We start from the raw sequence: 27,500 nt of genomic DNA, 5'->3' as shown, positions 1-27,500 counted from the left end.
CAATATATTTACTAAATTAACAATATATTTACTTAATTAACAATATATTTACTAAATTAACAATATATTTACTTACTTAAAAATATATTTACTAAATTAACAATATATTTACTTACTTAAAAATATATTTACTAAATTAACAATATATTTACTTACTAAAAAATATATTTACTAAATTAACAATATATTTACTTACTTAAAAATATATTTACTAAATTAACAATATATTTACTAAATTAACAATATATTTACTTACTTAAAAATATATTTACTAAATTAACAATATATTTACTTACTTAAAAATATATTTACTAAATTAACAATATATTTACTAAATGAACAATATATTTACTTACTTAAAAATATATTTACTAAATTAACAATATATTTACTTAATTAACAATATATTTACTAAATTAACAATATATTTACTTAATTAACAATATATTTACTAAATTAACAATATATTTACTAAATTAACAATATATTTACTTAATTAACAATATATTTACTAAATTAACAATATATTTACTAAATTAACAATATATTTACTTAATTAACAATATATTTAATAAATTAACAATATATTTACTAAATTAACAATATATTTACTTAATTAACAATATATTTACTTAATTAACAATATATTTACTAAATTAACAATATATTTACTTAATTAACAATATATTTACTTAATTAACAATATATTTACTAAATTAACAATATATTTACTTACTTAAAATATATTTACTAAATTAACAATATATTTACTTACTTAAAAATATATTTACTATATTTACAAATACAAAATTCTGCTTTTGTGCACAGTTTGTATTCATAAAATTGTTTTATTCATTATGTTTTGTTTATATCATACAAGGGCGTATTAGAGCCACATTAGAAAAATACTACGAGATTAAAAGTCGTATAGAATTATTTAATTACGAGATTAAAGTCGTACAAAATACATAAAAATACTCCGTCGTAATGTCATATTTGTATTCTATGGCAAATAAAAGTTTGTTAAGCAAATCATGTTTATCATGATCCTATAAAACATGTAATAATAATAATAATAATAATAATAATAATAAAGTTATAGTTTTAAATACAAGGTCCAGGCGGAACCGTTCCTTTGCTCTGCGCATGCGCGTGATGACGTGCAACCATAGCAACAACAATGGCGACAGAGAAGCTCCTCGGCTAACGAGCTAAAGACTTGTTTCCAGAACCCAGTGAGATACCAGTGAGATACCTGGAGATGTGACCTCAGAGGTCCTACCATGGCGTCACGGAGAAGTATGTTGACAGGAGATGTTTGTTGGTCATGAACTCGCTGTAGAGAGACGTTAGCTCTTGAGAAGGGATCTTAAAGGGATCTTAAAGGGATCTTAAAGGGATCGACTGTGTTAGCATCGAGTTGATAACATGAAGATAACATGTTTTTATTTACTTTTGATTACATTTGTTTGTTTTACGCAAGATTATTTCATCTCAACAACCAAAGAAGCTTCTGTTTAAAAACATGTTTAAGTTTCCTTTACATCTGCTTTGAATGTTACTCTTATGTTGAAGTTACTCTTATGTTGATGTTACTCTTATGTTGATGTTACTCTTATGTTGATGTTACTCTTATGTTGATGTTACTCTTATGTTGATGTTACTCTTATGTTGATGTTACTCTTATGTAGATGTTACTCTTATGTTGATGTTACTCTTATGTAGATGTTACTCTTATGTTGATGTTACTCTTATGTTGATGTTACTCTTATGTTGATGTTACTCTTATGTTGATGTTACTCTTATGTTGATGTTACTCTTATGTTGATGTTACTCTTATGTTGATGTTACTCTTATGTTGATGTTACTCTTATGTTGATGTTACTCTTATGTTGATGTTACTCTTATGTTGATGTTACTCTTATGTTGATGTTACTCTTATGTAGATGTTACTCTTATGTTGATGTTACTCTTATGTAGATGTTACTCTTATGTTGATGTTACTCTTATGTTGATGTTACTCTTATGTTGATGTTACTCTTATGTTGATGTTACTCTTATGTTGATGTTACTCTTATGTTGATGTTACTCTTATGTTGATGTTACTCTTATGTTGATGTTACTCTTATGTTGATGTTACTCTTATGTTGATGTTACTCTTATGTTGATGTTACTCTTATGTTGATGTTACTCTTATGTTGATGTTACTCTTATGTTGATGTTACTCTTATGTTGATGTTACTCTTATGTTGATGTTACTCTTATGTTGATGTTACTCTTATGTTGATGTTACTCTTATGTTGATGTTACTCTTATGTTGATGTTACTCTTATGTTGATGTTACTCTTATGTTGATGTTACTCTTATGTTGATGTTACTCTTATGTTGATGTTACTCTTATGTTGATGTTACTCTTATGTTGATGTTACTCTTATGTTGATGTTACTCTTATGTTGATGTTACTCTTATGTTGATGTTACTCTTATGTTGATGTTACTCTTATGTTGATGTTACTCTTATGTTGATGTTACTCTTATGTAGATGTTACTCTTATGTAGATGTTACTCTTATGTTGATGTTACTCTTATGTTGATGTTACTCTTATGTTGATGTTACTCTTATGTTGATGTTACTCTTCTGTTGATGTTACTCTTATGTTGATGTTTCTCTTATGTTGATGTTACTCTTATGTTGATGTTACTCTTCTGTTGATGTTACTCTTCTGTTGATGTTACTCTTATGTTGATGTTTCTCTTATGTTGATGTTACTCTTATGTTGATGTTACTCTTCTGTTGATGTTACTCTTCTGTTGATGTTACTCTTATGTTGATGTTACTCTTATGTAGATGTTACTCTTATGTTGATGTTACTCTTATGTTGATGTTACTCTTATGTTGATGTTACTCTTCTGTTGATGTTACTCTTATGTTGATGTTACTCTTATGTTGATGTTACTCTTCTGTTGATGTTACTCTTATGTTGATGTTACTCTTCTGTTGATGTTACTCTTCTGTTGATGTTACTCTTATGTTGATGTTTCTCTTATGTTGATGTTACTCTTCTGTCGATGTTACTCTTCTGTCGATGTTACTCTTCTGTTGATGTTACTCTTATGTTGATGTTACTCTTATGTAGATGTTACTCTTATGTTGATGTTACTCTTATGTTGATGTTACTCTAATGTTGATGTTACTCTTATGTTGATGTTACTCTTATGTTGAAGTTACTCTTCTGTTGATGTTACTCTTATGTTGATGTTACTCTTCTGTTGATGTTACTCTTCTGTTGATGTTACTCTTATGTTGATGTTACTCTTATGTTGATGTTACTCTTATGTTGATGTTACTCTTATGTTGATGTTACTCTTATGTTGATGTTACTCTTATGTAGATGTTACTTTTATGTTGATGTTACTCTTATGTTGAAGTTACTCTTATGTTGATGTTACTCTTATTTTGATGTTACTCTACTGTTGATGTTACTCTTATGTGGAAGTTACTCTACTGTTGATGTTACTCTTATGTTGATGTTACTCTTCTGTTGATGTTACTCTTATGTTGATGTTACTCTTATGTTGATGTTACTCTTCTGTTGATGTTACTCTTATGTTGATGTTTCTCTTATGTTGATGTTACTCTTATGTTGATGTTACTCTTATGTTGATGTTACTCTTATGTTGATGTTACTCTTCTGTTGATGTTACTCTTATGTTGATGTTACTCTTATGTTGATGTTACTCTTCTGTTGATGTTACTCTTATGTTGATGTTACTCTTATGTTGATGTTACTCTTCTGTTGATGTTACTCTTATGTTGATGTTTCTCTTATGTTGATGTTACTCTTCTGTTGATGTTACTCTTCTGTTGATGTTACTCTTCTGTTGATGTTACTCTTATGTTGATGTTACTCTTATGTAGATGTTACTCTTATGTTGATGTTACTCTTATGTTGATGTTACTCTTATGTTGATGTTACTCTTCTGTTGATGTTACTCTTATGTTGATGTTACTCTTATGTTGAAGTTACTCTTCTGTTGATGTTACTCTTATGTTGATGTTACTCTTCTGTTGATGTTACTCTTATGTTGATGTTACTCTTATGTTGATGTTTCTCTTATGTTGATGTTACTCTTCTGTTGATGTTACTCTTCTGTTGATGTTACTCTTATGTTGATGTTTCTCTTATGTTGATGTTACTCTTATGTTGATGTTACTCTTCTGTTGATGTTACTCTTCTGTTGATGTTACTCTTATGTTGATGTTACTCTTATGTAGATGTTACTCTTATGTTGATGTTACTCTTATGTTGATGTTACTCTTATGTTGATGTTACTCTTCTGTTGATGTTACTCTTATGTTGATGTTACTCTTATGTTGATGTTACTCTTCTGTTGATGTTACTCTTATGTTGATGTTACTCTTCTGTTGATGTTACTCTTATGTTGATGTTACTCTTCTGTTGATGTTACTCTTCTGTTGATGTTACTCTTATGTTGATGTTTCTCTTATGTTGATGTTACTCTTCTGTCGATGTTACTCTTCTGTCGATGTTACTCTTCTGTTGATGTTACTCTTATGTTGATGTTACTCTTATGTAGATGTTACTCTTATGTTGATGTTACTCTTATGTTGATGTTACTCTTATGTTGATGTTACTCTTCTGTTGATGTTACTCTTATGTTGATGTTACTCTTATGTTGAAGTTACTCTTCTGTTGATGTTACTCTTATGTTGATGTTACTCTTCTGTTGATGTTACTCTTATGTTGATGTTACTCTTATGTTGATGTTACTCTTATGTTGATGTTACTCTTATGTTGATGTTACTCTTATGTTGATGTTACTCTTATGTTGATGTTACTCTTATGTAGATGTTACTCTTATGTTGATGTTACTCTTATGTTGAAGTTACTCTTATGTTGATGTTACTCTTATGTTGATGTTACTCTTATGTTGATGTTACTCTTATGTTGATGTTACTCTTATGTTGATGTTACTCTTATGTTGATGTTACTCTTATGTAGATGTTACTCTTATGTTGATGTTACTCTTATGTTGATGTTACTCTTCTGTTGATGTTACTCTTATGTTGATGTTTCTCTTATGTTGATGTTACTCTTATGTTGATGTTACTCTTATGTTGATGTTACTCTTATGTTGATGTTACTCTTCTGTTGATGTTACTCTTATGTTGATGTTACTCTTATGTTGATGTTACTCTTCTGTTGATGTTACTCTTATGTTGATGTTACTCTTCTGTTGATGTTACTCTTCTGTTGATGTTACTCTTATGTTGATGTTTCTCTTATGTTGATGTTACTCTTCTGTTGATGTTACTCTTCTGTTGATGTTACTCTTCTGTTGATGTTACTCTTATGTTGATGTTACTCTTATGTAGATGTTACTCTTATGTTGATGTTACTCTTATGTTGATGTTACTCTTATGTTGATGTTACTCTTCTGTTGATGTTACTCTTATGTTGATGTTACTCTTATGTTGAAGTTACTCTTCTGTTGATGTTACTCTTATGTTGATGTTACTCTTCTGTTGATGCTACTCTTATGTTGATGTTACTCTTATGTTGATGTTACTCTTATGTTGATGTTACTCTTATGTTGATGTAACTCTTATGTTGATGTTACTCTTATGTTGATGTTACTCTTATGTTGATGTTACTCTTATGTAGATGTTACTCTTATGTTGATGTTACTCTTATGTTGAAGTTACTCTTATGTTGATGTTACTCTTATGTTGATGTTACTCTACTGTTGATGTTACTCTTATGTGGAAGTTACTCTACTGTTGATGTTACTCTTATGTTGATGTTACTCTTCTGTTGATGTTACTCTTATGTTGATGTTACTCTTATGTTGATGTTACTCTTCTGTTGATGTTACTCTTATGTTGATGTTTCTCTTATGTTGATGTTACTCTTCTGTTGATGTTACTCTTCTGTTGATGTTACTCTTATGTTGATGTTACTCTTCTGTTGAAGTTACTCTTATGTTGATGTTACTCTTATGTTGATGTTACTCTTATGTTGATGTTACTCTTATGTTGATGTTACTCTTATGTTGATGTTACTCTTCTGTTGATGTTACTCTTCTGTTGATGTTACTCTTCTGTTGATGTTACTCTTATGTTGATGTTACTCTTATGTAGATGTTACTCTTATGTTGATGTTACTCTTATGTTGATGTTACTCTTATGTTGATGTTACTCTTATGTTGATGTTACTCTTATGTTGAAGTTACTCTTCTGTTGATGTTACTCTTATGTTGATGTTACTCTTCTGTTGATGTTACTCTTATGTTGATGTTACTCTTATGTTGATGTTACTCTTATGTTGATGTTACTCTTATGTTGATGTTACTCTTATGTTGATGTTACTCTTATGTAGATGTTACTCTTATGTTGATGTTACTCTTATGTTGAAGTTACTCTTATGTTGATGTTACTCTTATGTTGATGTTACTCTACTGTTGATGTTACTCTTATGTTGATGTTACTCTTCTGTTGATGTTACTCTTATGTTGATGTTACTCTTATGTTGATGTTACTCTTCTGTTGATGTTACTCTTATGTTGATGTTTCTCTTATGTTGATGTTACTCTTCTGTTGATGTTACTCTTCTGTTGATTTTACTCTTATGTTGATGTTACTCTTCTGTTGAAGTTACTCTTATGTTGATGTTACTCTTATGTTGATGTTACTCTTATGTTGATGTTACTCTTCTGTTGATGTTACTCTTATGTTGATGTTACTCTTCTGTTGATGTTACTCTTCTGTTGATGTTACTCTTATGTTGATGTTACTCTTATGTAGATGTTACTCTTATGTTGATGTTACTCTTATGTTGATGTTACTCTTATGTTGATGTTACTCTTCTGTTGATGTTACTCTTATGTTGATGTTACTCTTATGTTGAAGTTACTCTTCTGTTGATGTTACTCTTATGTTGATGTTACTCTTCTGTTGATGTTACTCTTATGTTGATGTTACTCTTATGTTGATGTTACTCTTATGTTGATGTTACTCTTATGTTGATGTTACTCTTATGTTGATGTTACTCTTATGTTGATGTTACTCTTATGTAGATGTTACTCTTATGTTGATGTTACTCTTATGTTGAAGTTACTCTTATGTTGATGTTACTCTTATGTTGATGTTACTCTACTGTTGATGTTACTCTTATGTGGAAGTTACTCTACTGTTGATGTTACTCTTATGTTGATGTTACTCTTCTGTTGATGTTACTCTTATGTTGATGTTACTCTTATGTTGATGTTACTCTTCTGTTGATGTTACTCTTATGTTGATGTTTCTCTTATGTTGATGTTACTCTTCTGTTGATGTTACTCTTCTGTTGATGTTACTCTTATGTTGATGTTACTCTTCTGTTGAAGTTACTCTTATGTTGATGTTACTCTTATGTTGATGTTACTCTTATGTTGATGTTACTCTTATGTTGATGTTACTCTTATGTTGATGTTACTCTTCTGTTGATGTTACTCTTCTGTTGATGTTACTCTTCTGTTGATGTTACTCTTATGTTGATGTTACTCTTATGTAGATGTTACTCTTATGTTGATGTTACTCTTATGTTGATGTTACTCTTATGTTGATGTTACTCTTCTGTTGATGTTACTCTTATGTTGATGTTACTCTTATGTTGATGTTACTCTTATGTTGATGTTACTCTTATGTTGATGTTACTCTTATGTTGATGTTACTCTTATGTTGATGTTACTCTTATGTTGATGTTACTCTTATGTTGAAGTTACTCTTATGTTGATGTTACTCTTATGTTGATGTTACTCTACTGTTGATGTTACTCTTATGTTGATGTTACTCTTCTGTTGATGTTACTCTTATGTTGATGTTACTCTTATGTTGATGTTACTCTTCTGTTGATGTTACTCTTATGTTGATGTTTCTCTTATGTTGATGTTACTCTTCTGTTGATGTTACTCTTCTGTTGATGTTACTCTTATGTTGATGTTACTCTTCTGTTGAAGTTACTCTTATGTTGATGTTACTCTTATGTTGATGTTTCTCTTATGTTGATGTTACTCTTATGTTGATGTTACTCTTATGTTGAAGTTACTCTTCTGTTGATGTTACTCTTATGTTGATGTTACTCTTATGTTGATGTTACTCTTATGTTGATGTTTCTCTTATGTTGATGTTACTCTTCTGTTGATGTTCTTTCAGGCTCTTCCTCTGTACGAGGCTCCAGTATGGATCTAAGAGGACAGACTCACAAAAGCAGCCGTGAGTCAATAACGTGTTTTGTTTTCACTAAAATATCTCATTTAAACATTTCCTTCAAATGCCTCAGCGTTCTGTCCTCGTTCGACCAGTAAATTGGCTCAATCTCTCATCAAAGACCACATGTTGTCTCATTACAAAAGAGTTTATTCGGCTAAAGGTGAGCTTGAAATATTGAACAACATTTTTACGATGGTTGTGTGTTTACTTTTGTGCGTCTTCTTTTCACAGCTGCAGTTGATAACTCTGTTCCTAAAAGTATGATCCTCAACATGAAGTGTAAGTAACAGTTGATCATGAAAACATCTTTGTACATTTATTGATAGTCACTGCATTAATAACCAACATCTTTGTACATTTATTGATAGTCACTGCATTAATAACCAACATCTTTGTACATTTATTGATAGTCACTGCATTAACAACCAACATCTTTGTACATTTATTGATAGTCACTGCATTAATAACCAACATCTTTGTACATTTATTGATAGTCACTGCATTAACAACCAACATCTTTGTACATTTATTGATAGTCACTGCATTAATAACCAACATCTTTGTACATTTATTGATAGTCACTGCATTAACAACCAACATCTTTGTACATTTATTGATAGTCACTGCATTAATAACCAACATCTTTGTACATTTATTGATAGTCACTGCATTAATAACCAACATCTTTGTACATTTATTGATAGTCACTGCATTAATAACCAACATCGTTGTACATTTATTGATAGTCACTGCATTAACAACCAACATCTTTGTACATTTATTTATAGTCACTGCATTAATAACCAACATCGTTGTACATTTATTGATAGTCACTGCATTAACAACCAACATCTTTGTACATTTATTGATAGTCACTGCATTAATAACCAACATCGTTGTACATTTATTGATAGTCACTGCATTAATAACCAACATCTTTGTACATTTATTGATAGTCACTGCATTAACAACCAACATCTTTGTACATTTATTGATAGTCACTGCATCAATAACCAACATCTTTGTACATTTATTGATAGTCACTGCATTAACAACCAACATCTTTGTACATTTATTGATAGTCACTGCATTAATAACCAACATCTTTGTACATTTATTGATAGTCACTGCATTAACAACCAACATCTTTGTACATTTATTGATAGTCACTGCATTAATAACCAACATCGTTGTACATTTATTGATAGTCACTGCATTAATAACCAACATCTTTGTACATTTATTGATAGTCACTGCATTAATAACCAACATCTTTGTACATTTATTGATAGTCACTGCATTAATAACCAACATCTTTGTACATTTATTGATAGTCACTGCATTAATAACCAACATCTTTGTACATTTATTGATAGACACTGCATTAACAACCAACATCGTTGTACATATTATTGATAGTCACTGCATTAATAACCAACATCTTTGTACATTTATTGATAGTCACTGCATTAACAACCAACATCTTTGTACATTTATTGATAGTCACTGCATTAATAACCAACATCTTTGTACATTTATTGATAGTCACTGCATTAATAACCAACATCTTTGTACATTTATTGATAGTCACTGCATTAACAACCAACATCTTTGTACATTTATTGATAGTCACTGCATTAATAACCAACATCGTTGTACATTTATTGATAGTCACTGCATTAACAACCAACATCTTTGTACATTTATTGATAGTCACTGCATTAATAACCAACATCGTTGTACATTTATTGATAGTCACTGCATTAATAACCAACATCTTTGTACATTTATTGATAGTCACTGCATTAACAACCAACATCTTTGTATATTTATTGATAGTCACTGCATTAATAACCAACATCTTTGTACATTTATTGATAGTCACTGCATTAACAACCAACATCTTTGTACATTTATTGATAGTCACTGCATTAATAACCAACATCTTTGTACATTTATTGATAGTCACTGCATTAACAACCAACATCTTTGTACATTTATTGATAGTCACTGCATTAATAACCAACATCGTTGTACATTTATTGATAGTCACTGCATTAATAACCAACATCTTTGTACATTTATTGATAGTCACTGCATTAATAACCAACATCTTTGTACATTTATTGATAGTCACTGCATTAATAACCAACATCTTTGTACATTTATTGATAGTCACTGCATTAATAACCAACATCTTTGTACATTTATTGATAGTCACTGCATTAACAACCAACATCGTTGTACATTTATTGATAGTCACTGCATTAATAACCAACATCTTTGTACATTTATTGATAGTCACTGCATTAACAACCAACATCGTTGTACATTTATTGATAGTCACTGCATTAATAACCAACATCTTTGTACATTTATTGATAGTCACTGCATTAATAACCAACATCTTTGTACATTTATTGATAGTCACTGCATTAATAACCAACATCTTTGTACATTTATTGATAGTCACTGCATTAATAACCAACATCTTTGTACATTTATTGATAGTCACTGCATTAATAACCAACATCTTTGTACATTTATTGATAGTCACTGCATTAACAACCAACATCGTTGTACATTTATTGATAGTCACTGCATTAATAACCAACATCTTTGTACATTTATTGATAGTCACTGCATTAACAACCAACATCTTTGTACATTTATTGATAGTCACTGCATTAACAACCAACATCTTTGTACATTTATTGATAGTCACTGCATTAATAACCAACATCTTTGTACATTTATTGATAGTCACTGCATTAACAACCAACATCTTTGTACATTTATTGATAGTCACTGCATTAACAACCAACATCTTTGTACATTTATTGATAGTCACTGCATTAATAACCAACATCTTTGTACATTTATTGATAGTCACTGCATTAATAACCAACATCTTTGTACATTTATTGATAGTCACTGCATTAATAACCAACATCTTTGTACATTTATTGATAGTCACTGCATTAATAACCAACATCGTTGTACATTTATTGATAGTCACTGCATTAATAACCAACATCTTTGTACATTTATTGATAGTCACTGCATTAATAACCAACATCTTTGTACATTTATTGATAGTCACTGCATTAACAACCAACATCTTTGTACATTTATTGATAGTCACTGCATTAATAACCAACATCTTTGTACATTTATTGATAGTCACTGCATTAATAACCAACATCTTTGTACATTTATTGATAGTCACTGCATTAATAACCAACATCTTTGTACATTTATTGATAGTCACTGCATTAATAACCAACATCTTTGTACATTTATTGATAGTCACTGCATTAACAACCAACATCGTTGTACATTTATTGATAGTCACTGCATTAACAACCAACATCGTTGTACATTTATTGATAGTCACTGCATCAATAACCAACATCTTTGTACATGTATTGATAGTCACTGCATTAATAACCAACATCTTTGTACATTTATTGATAGTCACTGCATTAACAACCAACATCTTTGTACATTTATTGATAGTCACTGCATTAATAACCAACATCGTTGTACATTTATTGATAGTCACTGCATTAATAACCAACATCTTTGTACATTTATTGATAGTCACTGCATTAATAACCAACATCTTTGTACATTTATTGATAGTCACTGCATCAATAACCAACATCTTTGTACATTTATTGATAGTCACTGCATTAATAACCAACATCTTTGTACATTTATTGATAGTCACTGCATCAATAACCAACATCTTTGTACATTTATTGATAGTCACTGCATTAATAACCAACATCTTTGTACATTTATTGATAGTCACTGCATTAACAACCAACATCTTTGTACATTTATTGATAGTCACTGCATTAATAACCAATATCTTTGTACATTTATTGATAGTCACTGCATTAACAACCAACATCTTTGTACATTTATTGATAGTCACTGCATTAATAACCAACATCTTTGTACATTTATTGATAGTCACTGCATTAACAACCAACATCTTTGTACATTTATTGATAGTCACTGCATTAATAACCAACATCTTTGTACATTTATTGATAGTCACTGCATTAATAACCAACATCTTTGTACATTTATTGATAGTCACTGCATTAATAACCAACATCGTTGTACATTTATTGATAGTCACTGCATTAACAACCAACATCTTTGTACATTTATTTATAGTCACTGCATTAATAACCAACATCGTTGTACATTTATTGATAGTCACTGCATTAACAACCAACATCTTTGTACATTTATTGATAGTCACTGCATTAATAACCAACATCGTTGTACATTTATTGATAGTCACTGCATTAATAACCAACATCTTTGTACATTTATTGATAGTCACTGCATTAACAACCAACATCTTTGTACATTTATTGATAGTCACTGCATTAATAACCAACATCTTTGTACATTTATTGATAGTCACTGCATTAACAACCAACATCTTTGTACATTTATTGATAGTCACTGCATTAATAACCAACATCTTTGTACATTTATTGATAGTCACTGCATTAACAACCAACATCTTTGTACATTTATTGATAGTCACTGCATTAATAACCAACATCGTTGTACATTTATTGATAGTCACTGCATTAATAACCAACATCTTTGTACATTTATTGATAGTCACTGCATTAATAACCAACATCTTTGTACATTTATTGATAGTCACTGCATTAATAACCAACATCTTTGTACATTTATTGATAGTCACTGCATTAATAACCAACATCTTTGTACATTTATTGATAGTCACTGCATTAACAACCAACATCGTTGTACATATTATTGATAGTCACTGCATTAATAACCAACATCTTTGTACATTTATTGATAGACACTGCATTAACAACCAACATCGTTGTACATATTATTGATAGTCACTGCATTAATAACCAACATCTTTGTACATTTATTGATAGACACTGCATTAACAACCAACATCGTTGTACATATTATTGATAGTCACTGCATTAATAACCAACATCTTTGTACATTTATTGATAGTCACTGCATTAACAACCAACATCTTTGTACATTTATTGATAGTCACTGCATTAATAACCAACATCTTTGTACATTTATTGATAGTCACTGCATTAACAACCAACATCTTTGTACATTTATTGATAGTCACTGCATTAATAACCAACATCGTTGTACATTTATTGATAGTCACTGCATTAATAACCAACATCTTTGTACATTTATTGATAGTCACTGCATTAATAACCAACATCTTTGTACATTTATTGATAGTCACTGCATTAACAACCAACATCTTTGTACATTTATTGATAGTCACTGCATTAACAACCAACATCTTTGTACATTTATTGATAGTCACTGCATTAATAACCAACATCTTTGTACATTTATTGATAGTCACTGCATTAATAACCAACATCTTTGTACATTTATTGATAGTCACTGCATTAATAACCAACATCTTTGTACATTTATTGATAGTCACTGCATTAATAACCAACATCGTTGTACATTTATTGATAGTCACTGCATTAATAACCAACATCTTTGTACATTTATTGATAGTCACTGCATTAATAACCAACATCTTTGTACATTTATTGATAGTCACTGCATTAACAACCAACATCTTTGTACATTTATTGATAGTCACTGCATTAATAACCAACATCTTTGTACATTTATTGATAGTCACTGCATTAATAACCAACATCTTTGTACATTTATTGATAGTCACTGCATTAATAACCAACATCTTTGTACATTTATTGATAGTCACTGCATTAATAACCAACATCTTTGTACATTTATTGATAGTCACTGCATTAACAACCAACATCGTTGTACATTTATTGATAGTCACTGCATTAACAACCAACATCGTTGTACATTTATTGATAGTCACTGCATCAATAACCAACATCTTTGTACATGTATTGATAGTCACTGCATTAATAACCAACATCTTTGTACATTTATTGATAGTCACTGCATTAACAACCAACATCTTTGTACATTTATTGATAGTCACTGCATTAATAACCAACATCGTTGTACATTTATTGATAGTCACTGCATTAATAACCAACATCTTTGTACATTTATTGATAGTCACTGCATTAATAACCAACATCTTTGTACATTTATTGATAGTCACTGCATCAATAACCAACATCTTTGTACATTTATTGATAGTCACTGCATTAATAACCAACATCTTTGTACATTTATTGATAGTCACTGCATCAATAACCAACATCTTTGTACATTTATTGATAGTCACTGCATTAATAACCAACATCTTTGTACATTTATTGATAGTCACTGCATTAACAACCAACATCTTTGTACATTTATTGATAGTCACTGCATTAATAACCAACATCTTTGTACATTTATTGATAGTCACTGCATTAACAACCAACATCTTTGTACATTTATTGATAGTCACTGCATTAATAACCAACATCTTTGTACATTTATTGATAGTCACTGCATTAACAACCAACATCTTTGTACATTTATTGATAGTCACTGCATTAATAACCAACATCTTTGTACATTTATTGATAGTCACTGCATTAATAACCAACATCTTTGTACATTTATTGATAGTCACTGCATTAATAACCAACATCGTTGTACATTTATTGATAGTCACTGCATTAACAACCAACATCTTTGTACATTTATTTATAGTCACTGCATTAATAACCAACATCGTTGTACATTTATTGATAGTCACTGCATTAACAACCAACATCTTTGTACATTTATTGATAGTCACTGCATTAATAACCAACATCGTTGTACATTTATTGATAGTCACTGCATTAATAACCAACATCTTTGTACATTTATTGATAGTCACTGCATTAACAACCAACATCTTTGTACATTTATTGATAGTCACTGCATTAATAACCAACATCTTTGTACATTTATTGATAGTCACTGCATTAACAACCAACATCTTTGTACATTTATTGATAGTCACTGCATTAATAACCAACATCTTTGTACATTTATTGATAGTCACTGCATTAACAACCAACATCTTTGTACATTTATTGATAGTCACTGCATTAATAACCAACATCGTTGTACATTTATTGATAGTCACTGCATTAATAACCAACATCTTTGTACATTTATTGATAGTCACTGCATTAATAACCAACATCTTTGTACATTTATTGATAGTCACTGCATTAATAACCAACATCTTTGTACATTTATTGATAGTCACTGCATTAATAACCAACATCTTTGTACATTTATTGATAGTCACTGCATTAACAACCAACATCGTTGTACATATTATTGATAGTCACTGCATTAATAACCAACATCTTTGTACATTTATTGATAGACACTGCATTAACAACCAACATCGTTGTACATATTATTGATAGTCACTGCATTAATAACCAACATCTTTGTACATTTATTGATAGACACTGCATTAACAACCAACATCGTTGTACATATTATTGATAGTCACTGCATTAATAACCAACATCTTTGTACATTTATTGATAGTCACTGCATTAACAACCAACATCTTTGTACATTTATTGATAGTCACTGCATTAATAACCAACATCTTTGTACATTTATTGATAGTCACTGCATTAACAACCAACATCTTTGTACATTTATTGATAGTCACTGCATTAATAACCAACATCGTTGTACATTTATTGATAGTCACTGCATTAATAACCAACATCTTTGTACATTTATTGATAGTCACTGCATTAATAACCAACATCTTTGTACATTTATTGATAGTCACTGCATTAATAACCAACATCTTTGTACATTTATTGATAGTCACTGCATTAATAACCAACATCTTTGTACATTTATTGATAGACACTGCATTAACAACCAACATCGTTGTACATATTATTGATAGTCACTGCATTAATAACCAACATCTTTGTACATTTATTGATAGTCACTGCATTAACAACCAACATCTTTGTACATTTATTGATAGTCACTGCATTAATAACCAACATCTTTGTACATTTATTGATAGTCACTGCATTAATAACCAACATCTTTGTACATTTATTGATAGTCACTGCATTAACAACCAACATCTTTGTACATTTATTGATAGTCACTGCATTAATAACCAACATCGTTGTACATTTATTGATAGTCACTGCATTAACAACCAACATCTTTGTACATTTATTGATAGTCACTGCATTAATAACCAACATCGTTGTACATTTATTGATAGTCACTGCATTAATAACCAACATCTTTGTACATTTATTGATAGTCACTGCATTAACAACCAACATCTTTGTATATTTATTGATAGTCACTGCATTAATAACCAACATCTTTGTACATTTATTGATAGTCACTGCATTAACAACCAACATCTTTGTACATTTATTGATAGTCACTGCATTAATAACCAACATCTTTGTACATTTATTGATAGTCACTGCATTAACAACCAACATCTTTGTACATTTATTGATAGTCACTGCATTAATAACCAACATCGTTGTACATTTATTGATAGTCACTGCATTAATAACCAACATCTTTGTACATTTATTGATAGTCACTGCATTAATAACCAACATCTTTGTACATTTATTGATAGTCACTGCATTAATAACCAACATCTTTGTACATTTATTGATAGTCACTGCATTAATAACCAACATCTTTGTACATTTATTGATAGTCACTGCATTAACAACCAACATCGTTGTACATATTATTGATAGTCACTGCATTAATAACCAACATCTTTGTACATTTATTGATAGTCACTGCATTAACAACCAACATCTTTGTACATTTATTGATAGTCACTGCATTAATAACCAACATCTTTGTACATTTATTGATAGTCACTGCATTAATAACCAACATCTTTGTACATTTATTGATAGTCACTGCATTAATAACCAACATCGTTGTACATTTATTGATAGTCACTGCATTAATAAACAACATCTTTGTACATTTATTGATAGTCACTGCATTAACAACCAACATCGTTGTACATTTATTGATAGTCACTGCATTAATAACCAACATCTTTGTACATTTATTGATAGTCACTGCATTAATAACCAACATCTTTGTACATTTATTGATAGTCACTGCATTAATAACCAACATCTTTGTACATTTATTGATAGTCACTGCATTAATAACCAACATCTTTGTACATTTATTGATAGTCACTGCATTAATAACCAACATCTTTGTACATTTATTGATAGTCACTGCATTAACAACCAACATCGTTGTACATTTATTGATAGTCACTGCATTAATAACCAACATCTTTGTACATTTATTGATAGTCACTGCATTAACAACCAACATCTTTGTACATTTATTGATAGTCACTGCATTAACAACCAACATCTTTGTACATTTATTGATAGTCACTGCATTAATAACCAACATATTTGTACATTTATTGATAGTCACTGCATTAACAACCAACATCTTTGTACATTTATTGATAGTCACTGCATTAACAACCAACATCTTTGTACATTTATTGATAGTCACTGCATTAATAACCAACATCTTTGTACATTTATTGATAGTCACTGCATTAATAACCAACATCTTTGTACATTTATTGATAGTCACTGCATTAATAACCAACATCTTTGTACATTTATTGATAGTCACTGCATTAATAACCAACATCGTTGTACATTTATTGATAGTCACTGCATTAATAACCAACATCTTTGTACATTTATTGATAGTCACTGCATTAATAACCAACATCTTTGTACATTTATTGATAGTCACTGCATTAACAACCAACATCTTTGTACATTTATTGATAGTCACTGCATTAATAACCAACATCTTTGTACATTTATTGATAGTCACTGCATTAATAACCAACATCTTTGTACATTTATTGATAGTCACTGCATTAATAACCAACATCTTTGTACATTTATTGATAGTCACTGCATTAATAACCAACATCTTTGTACATTTATTGATAGTCACTGCATTAACAACCAACATCGTTGTACATTTATTGATAGTCACTGCATTAACAACCAACATCGTTGTACATTTATTGATAGTCACTGCATCAATAACCAACATCTTTGTACATGTATTGATAGTCACTGCATTAATAACCAACATCTTTGTACATTTATTGATAGTCACTGCATTAACAACCAACATCTTTGTACATTTATTGATAGTCACTGCATTAATAACCAACATCGTTGTACATTTATTGATAGTCACTGCATTAATAACCAACATCTTTGTACATTTATTGATAGTCACTGCATTAATAACCAACATCTTTGTACATTTATTGATAGTCACTGCATCAATAACCAACATCTTTGTACATTTATTGATAGTCACTGCATTAATAACCAACATCTTTGTACATTTATTGATAGTCACTGCATCAATAACCAACATCTTTGTACATTTATTGATAGTCACTGCATTAATAACCAACATCTTTGTACATTTATTGATAGTCACTGCATTAACAACCAACATCTTTGTACATTTATTGATAGTCACTGCATTAATAACCAACATCTTTGTACATTTATTGATAGTCACTGCATTAACAACCAACATCTTTGTACATTTATTGATAGTCACTGCATTAATAACCAACATCTTTGTACATTTATTGATAGTCACTGCATTAACAACCAACATCTTTGTACATTTATTGATAGTCACTGCATTAATAACCAACATCTTTGTACATTTATTGATAGTCACTGCATTAATAACCAACATCTTTGTACATTTATTGATAGTCACTGCATTAATAACCAACATCGTTGTACATTTATTGATAGTCACTGCATTAACAACCAACATCTTTGTACATTTATTTATAGTCACTGCATTAATAACCAACATCGTTGTACATTTATTGATAGTCACTGCATTAACAACCAACATCTTTGTACATTTATTGATAGTCACTGCATTAATAACCAACATCGTTGTACATTTATTGATAGTCACTGCATTAATAACCAACATCTTTGTACATTTATTGATAGTCACTGCATTAACAACCAACATCTTTGTACATTTATTGATAGTCACTGCATTAATAACCAACATCTTTGTACATTTATTGATAGTCACTGCATTAACAACCAACATCTTTGTACATTTATTGATAGTCACTGCATTAATAACCAACATCTTTGTACATTTATTGATAGTCACTGCATTAACAACCAACATCTTTGTACATTTATTGATAGTCACTGCATTAATAACCAACATCGTTGTACATTTATTGATAGTCACTGCATTAATAACCAACATCTTTGTACATTTATTGATAGTCACTGCATTAATAACCAACATCTTTGTACATTTATTGATAGTCACTGCATTAATAACCAACATCTTTGTACATTTATTGATAGTCACTGCATTAATAACCAACATCTTTGTACATTTATTGATAGACACTGCATTAACAACCAACATCGTTGTACATATTATTGATAGTCACTGCATTAATAACCAACATCTTTGTACATTTATTGATAGTCACTGCATTAACAACCAACATCTTTGTACATTTATTGATAGTCACTGCATTAATAACCAACATCTTTGTACATTTATTGATAGTCACTGCATTAATAACCAACATCTTTGTACATTTATTGATAGTCACTGCATTAACAACCAACATCTTTGTACATTTATTGATAGTCACTGCATTAATAACCAACATCGTTGTACATTTATTGATAGTCACTGCATTAACAACCAACATCTTTGTACATTTATTGATAGTCACTGCATTAATAACCAACATCGTTGTACATTTATTGATAGTCACTGCATTAATAACCAACATCTTTGTACATTTATTGATAGTCACTGCATTAACAACCAACATCTTTGTATATTTATTGATAGTCACTGCATTAATAACCAACATCTTTGTACATTTATTGATAGTCACTGCATTAACAACCAACATCTTTGTACATTTATTGATAGTCACTGCATTAATAACCAACATCTTTGTACATTTATTGATAGTCACTGCATTAACAACCAACATCTTTGTACATTTATTGATAGTCACTGCATTAATAACCAACATCGTTGTACATTTATTGATAGTCACTGCATTAATAACCAACATCTTTGTACATTTATTGATAGTCACTGCATTAATAACCAACATCTTTGTACATTTATTGATAGTCACTGCATTAATAACCAACATCTTTGTACATTTATTGATAGTCACTGCATTAATAACCAACATCGTTGTACATTTATTGATAGTCACTGCATTAATAACCAACATCTTTGTACATTTATTGATAGTCACTGCATTAACAACCAACATCGTTGTACATTTATTGATAGTCACTGCATTAATAACCAACATCTTTGTACATTTATTGATAGTCACTGCATTAATAACCAACATCTTTGTACATTTATTGATAGTCACTGCATTAATAACCAACATCTTTGTACATTTATTGATAGTCACTGCATTAATAACCAACATCTTTGTACATTTATTGATAGTCACTGCATTAATAACCAACATCTTTGTACATTTATTGATAGTCACTGCATTAACAACCAACATCGTTGTACATTTATTGATAGTCACTGCATTAATAACCAACATCTTTGTACATTTATTGATAGTCACTGCATTAACAACCAACATCTTTGTACATTTATTGATAGTCACTGCATTAACAACCAACATCTTTGTACATTTATTGATAGTCACTGCATTAATAACCAACATCTTTGTACATTTATTGATAGTCACTGCATTAACAACCAACATCTTTGTACATTTATTGATAGTCACTGCATTAACAACCAACATCTTTGTACATTTATTGATAGTCACTGCATTAATAACCAACATCTTTGTACATTTATTGATAGTCACTGCATTAATAACCAACATCTTTGTACATTTATTGATAGTCACTGCATTAATAACCAACATCTTTGTACATTTATTGATAGTCACTGCATTAATAACCAACATCGTTGTACATTTATTGATAGTCACTGCATTAATAACCAACATCTTTGTACATTTATTGATAGTCACTGCATTAATAACCAACATCTTTGTACATTTATTGATAGTCACTGCATTAACAACCAACATCTTTGTACATTTATTGATAGTCACTGCATTAATAACCAACATCTTTGTACATTTATTGATAGTCACTGCATTAATAACCAACATCTTTGTACATTTATTGATAGTCACTGCATTAATAACCAACATCTTTGTACATTTATTGATAGTCACTGCATTAATAACCAACATCTTTGTACATTTATTGATAGTCACTGCATTAACAACCAACATCGTTGTACATTTATTGATAGTCACTGCATTAACAACCAACATCGTTGTACATTTATTGATAGTCACTGCATCAATAACCAACATCTTTGTACATGTATTGATAGTCACTGCATTAATAACCAACATCTTTGTACATTTATTGATAGTCACTGCATTAACAACCAACATCTTTGTACATTTATTGATAGTCACTGCATTAATAACCAACATCGTTGTACATTTATTGATAGTCACTGCATTAATAACCAACATCTTTGTACATTTATTGATAGTCACTGCATTAATAACCAACATCTTTGTACATTTATTGATAGTCACTGCATCAATAACCAACATCTTTGTACATTTATTGATAGTCACTGCATTAATAACCAACATCGTTGTACATTTATTGATAGTCACTGCATTAATAACCAACATCTTTGTACATTTATTGATAGTCACTGCATCAATAACCAACATCTTTGTACATTTATTGATAGTCACTGCATCAATAACCAGCATCAATAATTCACGAGGTGACAAAGGTCATGTTAGTGCTGTGATTCTTAAGTTAAGTTCATCTGAGCCTTTGATGGCATTAAACGAATGGAAAGTAAATAATTTATTCGTCATCATTAATTAATGCACAGTTTTCTCTTCACTTTACGTTTCATGAATTATTTCTATTTGTTTACATTTACATTTGCAGCAAATGTCAAACTAACTTTAAACTATAAAGGAAAAAACCTCATGGATGACCTTTTTGATTCTCTTTTGAAATGGATATTTTGCTTAGTTAGTTTAGTTTAGGTTAGTTTAGGTTAGTTTAGGTTAGTTTAGGTTAGGTTAGGTTAGTTTAGGTTAGTTTAGGTTAGGTTAGGTTAGTTTAGGTTAGTTTAGGTTAGGTTAGGTTAGTTTAGGTTAGTTTAGGTTAGGTTAGTTTAGGTTAGTTTAGGTTAGTTTAGGTTAGGTTAGTTTAGGTTAGGTTAGTTTAGGTTAGTTTAGGTTAGGTTAGGTTAGTTTAGGTTAGGTTAGGTTAGGTTAGTTTAGGTTAGTTTAGGTTAGGTTAGGTTAGGTTAGGTTAGGTTAGGTTAGGTTAGTTTAGGTTAGGTTAGTTTAGGTTAGTTTAGGTTAGTTTAGGTTAGGTTAGTTTAGGTTAGGTTAGTTTAGGTTAGGCTAGGTTAGTTTAGGCTAGGTTAGTTTAGGTTAGGTTAGGTTAGTTTAGGTTAGGTTAGGTTAGGTTAGTTTAGGTTAGTTTAGGTTAGGTTAGTTTAGGTTAGGTTAGTTTAGGTTAGTTTAGGTTAGGTTAGTTTAGGTTAGGCTAGGTTAGTTTAGGCTAGGTTAGTTTAGGTTAGGTTAGGTTAGTTTAGGTTAGGTTAGGTTAGAATAGTTTAGGTTAGTTTAGGTTAGTTTAGGTTAGGTTAGGTTAGGTTAGGTTAGTTTAGGTTAGGTTAGGTTAGGTTAGGTTAGGTTAGGTTAGTTTAGGTTAGGTTAGTTTAGGTTAGTTTAGGTTAGTTTAGGTTAGTTTAGGTTAGGTTCGTTTAGGTTAGTTTAGGTTAGTTTAGGTTAGGTTAGTTTAGGTTAGGTTAGTTTAGGTTAGGCTAGGTTAGTTTAGGTTAGGTTAGGCTAGGTTAGTTTAGGTTAGGTTAGGTTAGTTTAGGTTAGGTTAGGTTAGTTTAGGTTAGTTTAGGTTAGTTTAGGTTAGGTTCGTTTAGGTTAGTTTAGGTTAGTTTAGGTTAGGTTAGTTTAGGTTAGGTTAGTTTAGGTTAGGCTAGGTTAGTTTAGGTTAGGTTAGGCTAGGTTAGGTTAGGCTAGGTTAGGTTAGTTTAGTTTAGGTTAGTTTAGGTAGAACTTTATTGATCCTCAGGATCTCCTTCTAAACTGGTGCATAACTTCAGATAGAATGACTTTGGTTTACAAAACCTCTGGTTAAGAGTAGAATCTACACACGACTGGTTTCAGATCAGCTTTAAAAGCTGCTGGACTCACTGTATCCTCTCGTCCTCAGTCATCATACTTTCCTTAGCTGTGCAGGACGTAATGACTGCTGCCATCTGGAGGCCGGAAGTTTAATTACAACATAAACATGAAGAAATGCTGTGAATTTTTTCTAGATAATGATCGCATCAAACAAGAGATAACAGATTCATATTGAACTTCTAGATAATGATCGCATCAAACAAGAGATAACAGATTCATATTGAACTTCTAGATAATAATCATCAAACAAGAGATAACAGATTCATATTGAACTTCTAGATAATAATCATCAAACAAGAGATAACAGATTCATATTGAACTTCTAGATAATGATCATCAAACAAGAGATAACAGATTCATATTGAACTTCTAGATAATGATCACATCAAACAAGAGATAACAGATTCATATTGAACTTCTAGATAATGATCGCATCAAACAAGAGATAACAGATTCATATTGAACTTCTAGATAATAATCATCAAACAAGAGATAACAGATTCATGTTGAACTTCTAGATAATGATTGCATCAAACAAGAGATAACAGATTCATATTGAACTTCTAGATAATGATCGCATCAAACAAGAGATAACAGATTCATATTGAACTTCTAGATAATAATCATCAAACAAGAGATAACAGATTCATGTTGAACTTCTAGATAATGATTGCATCAAACAAGAGATAACAGATTCATATTGAACTTCTAGATAATGATCACATCAAACAAGAGATAACAGATTCATATTGAACTTCTAGATAATAATCATCAAACAAGAGATAACAGATTCATATTGAACTTCTAGATAATGATCATCAAACAAGAGATAACAGATTCATATTGAACTTCTAGATAATGATCATCAAACAAGAGATAACAGATTCATGTTGAACTTCTAGATAATGATCATCAAACAAGAGATAACAGATTCATATTGAACTTCTAGATAATGATCATCAAACAAGAGATAACAGATTCATATTGAACTTCTAGATAATGATCATCAAACAAGAGATAACAGATTCATGTTGAACTTCTAGATAATGATCGCATCAAACAAGAGATAACAGATTCATGTTGAACTTCTAGATAATGATCGCATCAAACAAGAGATAACAGATTCATGTTGAACTTCTAGATAATGATCGCATCAAACAAGAGATAACAGATTCATGTTGAACTTCTAGATAATGATCATCAAACAAGAGATAACAGATTCATGTTGAACTTCTAGATAATGATCGCATCAAACAAGAGATAACAGATTCATATTGAACTTCTAGATAATGATCGCATCAAACAAGAGATAACAGATTCATGTTGAACTTCTAGATAATGATCATCAAACAAGAGATAACAGATTCATGTTGAACTTCTAGATAATAATCATCAAACAAGAGATAACAGATTCATGTTGAACTTCTAGATAATGATCTCATCAAACAAGAGATAACAGATTCATATTGAACTTCTAGATAATGATCATCAAACAAGAGATAACAGATTCATGTTGAACTTCTAGATAATGATCGCATCAAACAAGAGATAACAGATTCATGTTGAACTTCTAGATAATAATCATCAAACAAGAGATAACAGATTCATGTTGAACTTCTAGATAATGATCGCATCAAACAAGAGATAACAGATTCATATTGAACTTCTAGATAATGATCATCAAACAAGAGATAACAGATTCATGTTGAACTTCTAGATAATGATCTCATCAAACAAGAGATAACAGATTCATATTGAACTTCTAGATAATGATCATCAAACAAGAGATAACAGATTCATGTTGAACTTCTAGATAATGATCTCATCAAACAAGAGATAACAGATTCATATTGAACTTCTAGATAATGATCATCAAACAAGAGATAACAGATTCATATTGAACTTCTAGATAATGATCATCAAACAAGAGATAACAGATTCATGTTGAACTTCTAGATAATGATCGCATCAAACAAGAGATAACAGATTCATATTGAACTTCTAGATAATGATCATCAAACAAGAGATAACAGATTCATGTTGAACTTCTAGATAATAATCATCAAACAAGAGATAACAGATTCATGTTGAACTTCTAGATAATGATCGCATCAAACAAGAGATAACAGATTCATATTGAACTTCTAGATAATGATCATCAAACAAGAGATAACAGATTCATGTTGAACTTCTAGATAATGATCTCATCAAACAAGAGATAACAGATTCATATTGAACTTCTAGATAATGATCATCAAACAAGAGATAACAGATTCATGTTGAACTTCTAGATAATGATCTCATCAAACAAGAGATAACAGATTCATATTGAACTTCTAGATAATGATCATCAAACAAGAGATAACAGATTCATATTGAACTTCTAGATAATGATCATCAAACAAGAGATAACAGATTCATGTTGAACTTCTAGATAATGATCGCATCAAACAAGAGCGTCTGAAGGAAAGGATTCGATCGACTCAGAGCGACTCGCAGAGAAGCAGCAGAGCTTCTTGCTGCACCGCACAGGTACACACTCACATACACACATACACACACATATACACACATATACACACTCACACATACACACACATATACACACACATACACACATATACACTCACATATACACACATATACACACTCACACATACACACACATATACACACATATACACACATATACACACATATACACACTCACACACACATATACACTCACATATACACACATATACACACATATACACACTCACACACACATATACACTCACATATACACACATAGACACACATATACACACATATACACACACATATACACACATATACACTCACACATACACACATATACACACACATACACACACTCACACATACACACACATATACACACATATACACTCACACATACACACATATACACTCACATACACACACTCACACATACACACACATATACACACATATACACACACACATACACACATATACACACATATACACTCACACATACACACATATACACTCACATACACACACTCACACATACACACACATATACACACATATACACACATATACACACACACATACACACATATACACATATATACACTCACACATACACACATATACACTCACATACACACACTCACACATACACACACATATACACACATATACACTCACACATGCACACATATACACACATATACACTCACACATACACACTCACATATACACACATATACACACTCACATATACACACATATACACTCACACATACACACATATACACACATATACACTCACATATACACATATACACACATATACACACATATACACTCACACATACACACATATACACACATATACACACTCACATATACACACTCACATATACACACATATACACTCACACATACACACATATACACACATATACACTCACACATACACACATATACACACATATACACACATATACACTCACACATACACACATATACACACATATACACACACATACACACATATACACACATATACACTCACACATACACACATATACACACATATACACTCACATATACACATATACACACATATACACACATATACACTCACATATACACATATACACACATATACACACATATACACTCACACATACACACTCACATATACACACATATACACACTCACATATACACACATATACACTCACACATACACACATATACACACATATACACTCACATATACACACATATACACACATATACACACTCACATATATACACATATACACTCACATATACACACATATACACA

At 30.3% G+C, this 27,500-nt stretch overlaps 1 protein-coding gene across 1 annotated transcript in view; it reads left to right on the top strand.

Annotated features, from left to right (window-relative positions):
* Positions 1-1,160: 1,160 nt before the first annotated feature.
* spata7 (spermatogenesis associated 7) overlaps positions 1,161-27,500 on the top strand; it is a 33,558-nt gene continuing 7,218 nt past the window's right edge. Inside the window, exons 1-5 of the mRNA XM_087779980.1 lie at positions 1,161-1,299; positions 8,215-8,274; positions 8,342-8,431; positions 8,503-8,550; positions 26,088-26,185. Of these exons, the coding sequence (XP_087636106.1) occupies positions 1,284-1,299; positions 8,215-8,274; positions 8,342-8,431; positions 8,503-8,550; positions 26,088-26,185 (312 nt within the window). The 5' untranslated portion in view covers positions 1,161-1,283. The remainder of the gene's footprint in view (positions 1,300-8,214; positions 8,275-8,341; positions 8,432-8,502; positions 8,551-26,087; positions 26,186-27,500) is intronic.

The sequence above is a fragment of the Callionymus lyra genome, chromosome 18, assembly GCF_982586985.1.
Source record: "Callionymus lyra chromosome 18, fCalLyr1.hap1.1, whole genome shotgun sequence".
Lineage (NCBI taxonomy): Eukaryota > Metazoa > Chordata > Actinopteri > Syngnathiformes > Callionymidae > Callionymus > Callionymus lyra.
The sequence above is the reverse complement of the archived record's forward strand: the minus strand, read 5'-3'. Positions and strand labels throughout refer to the sequence as shown.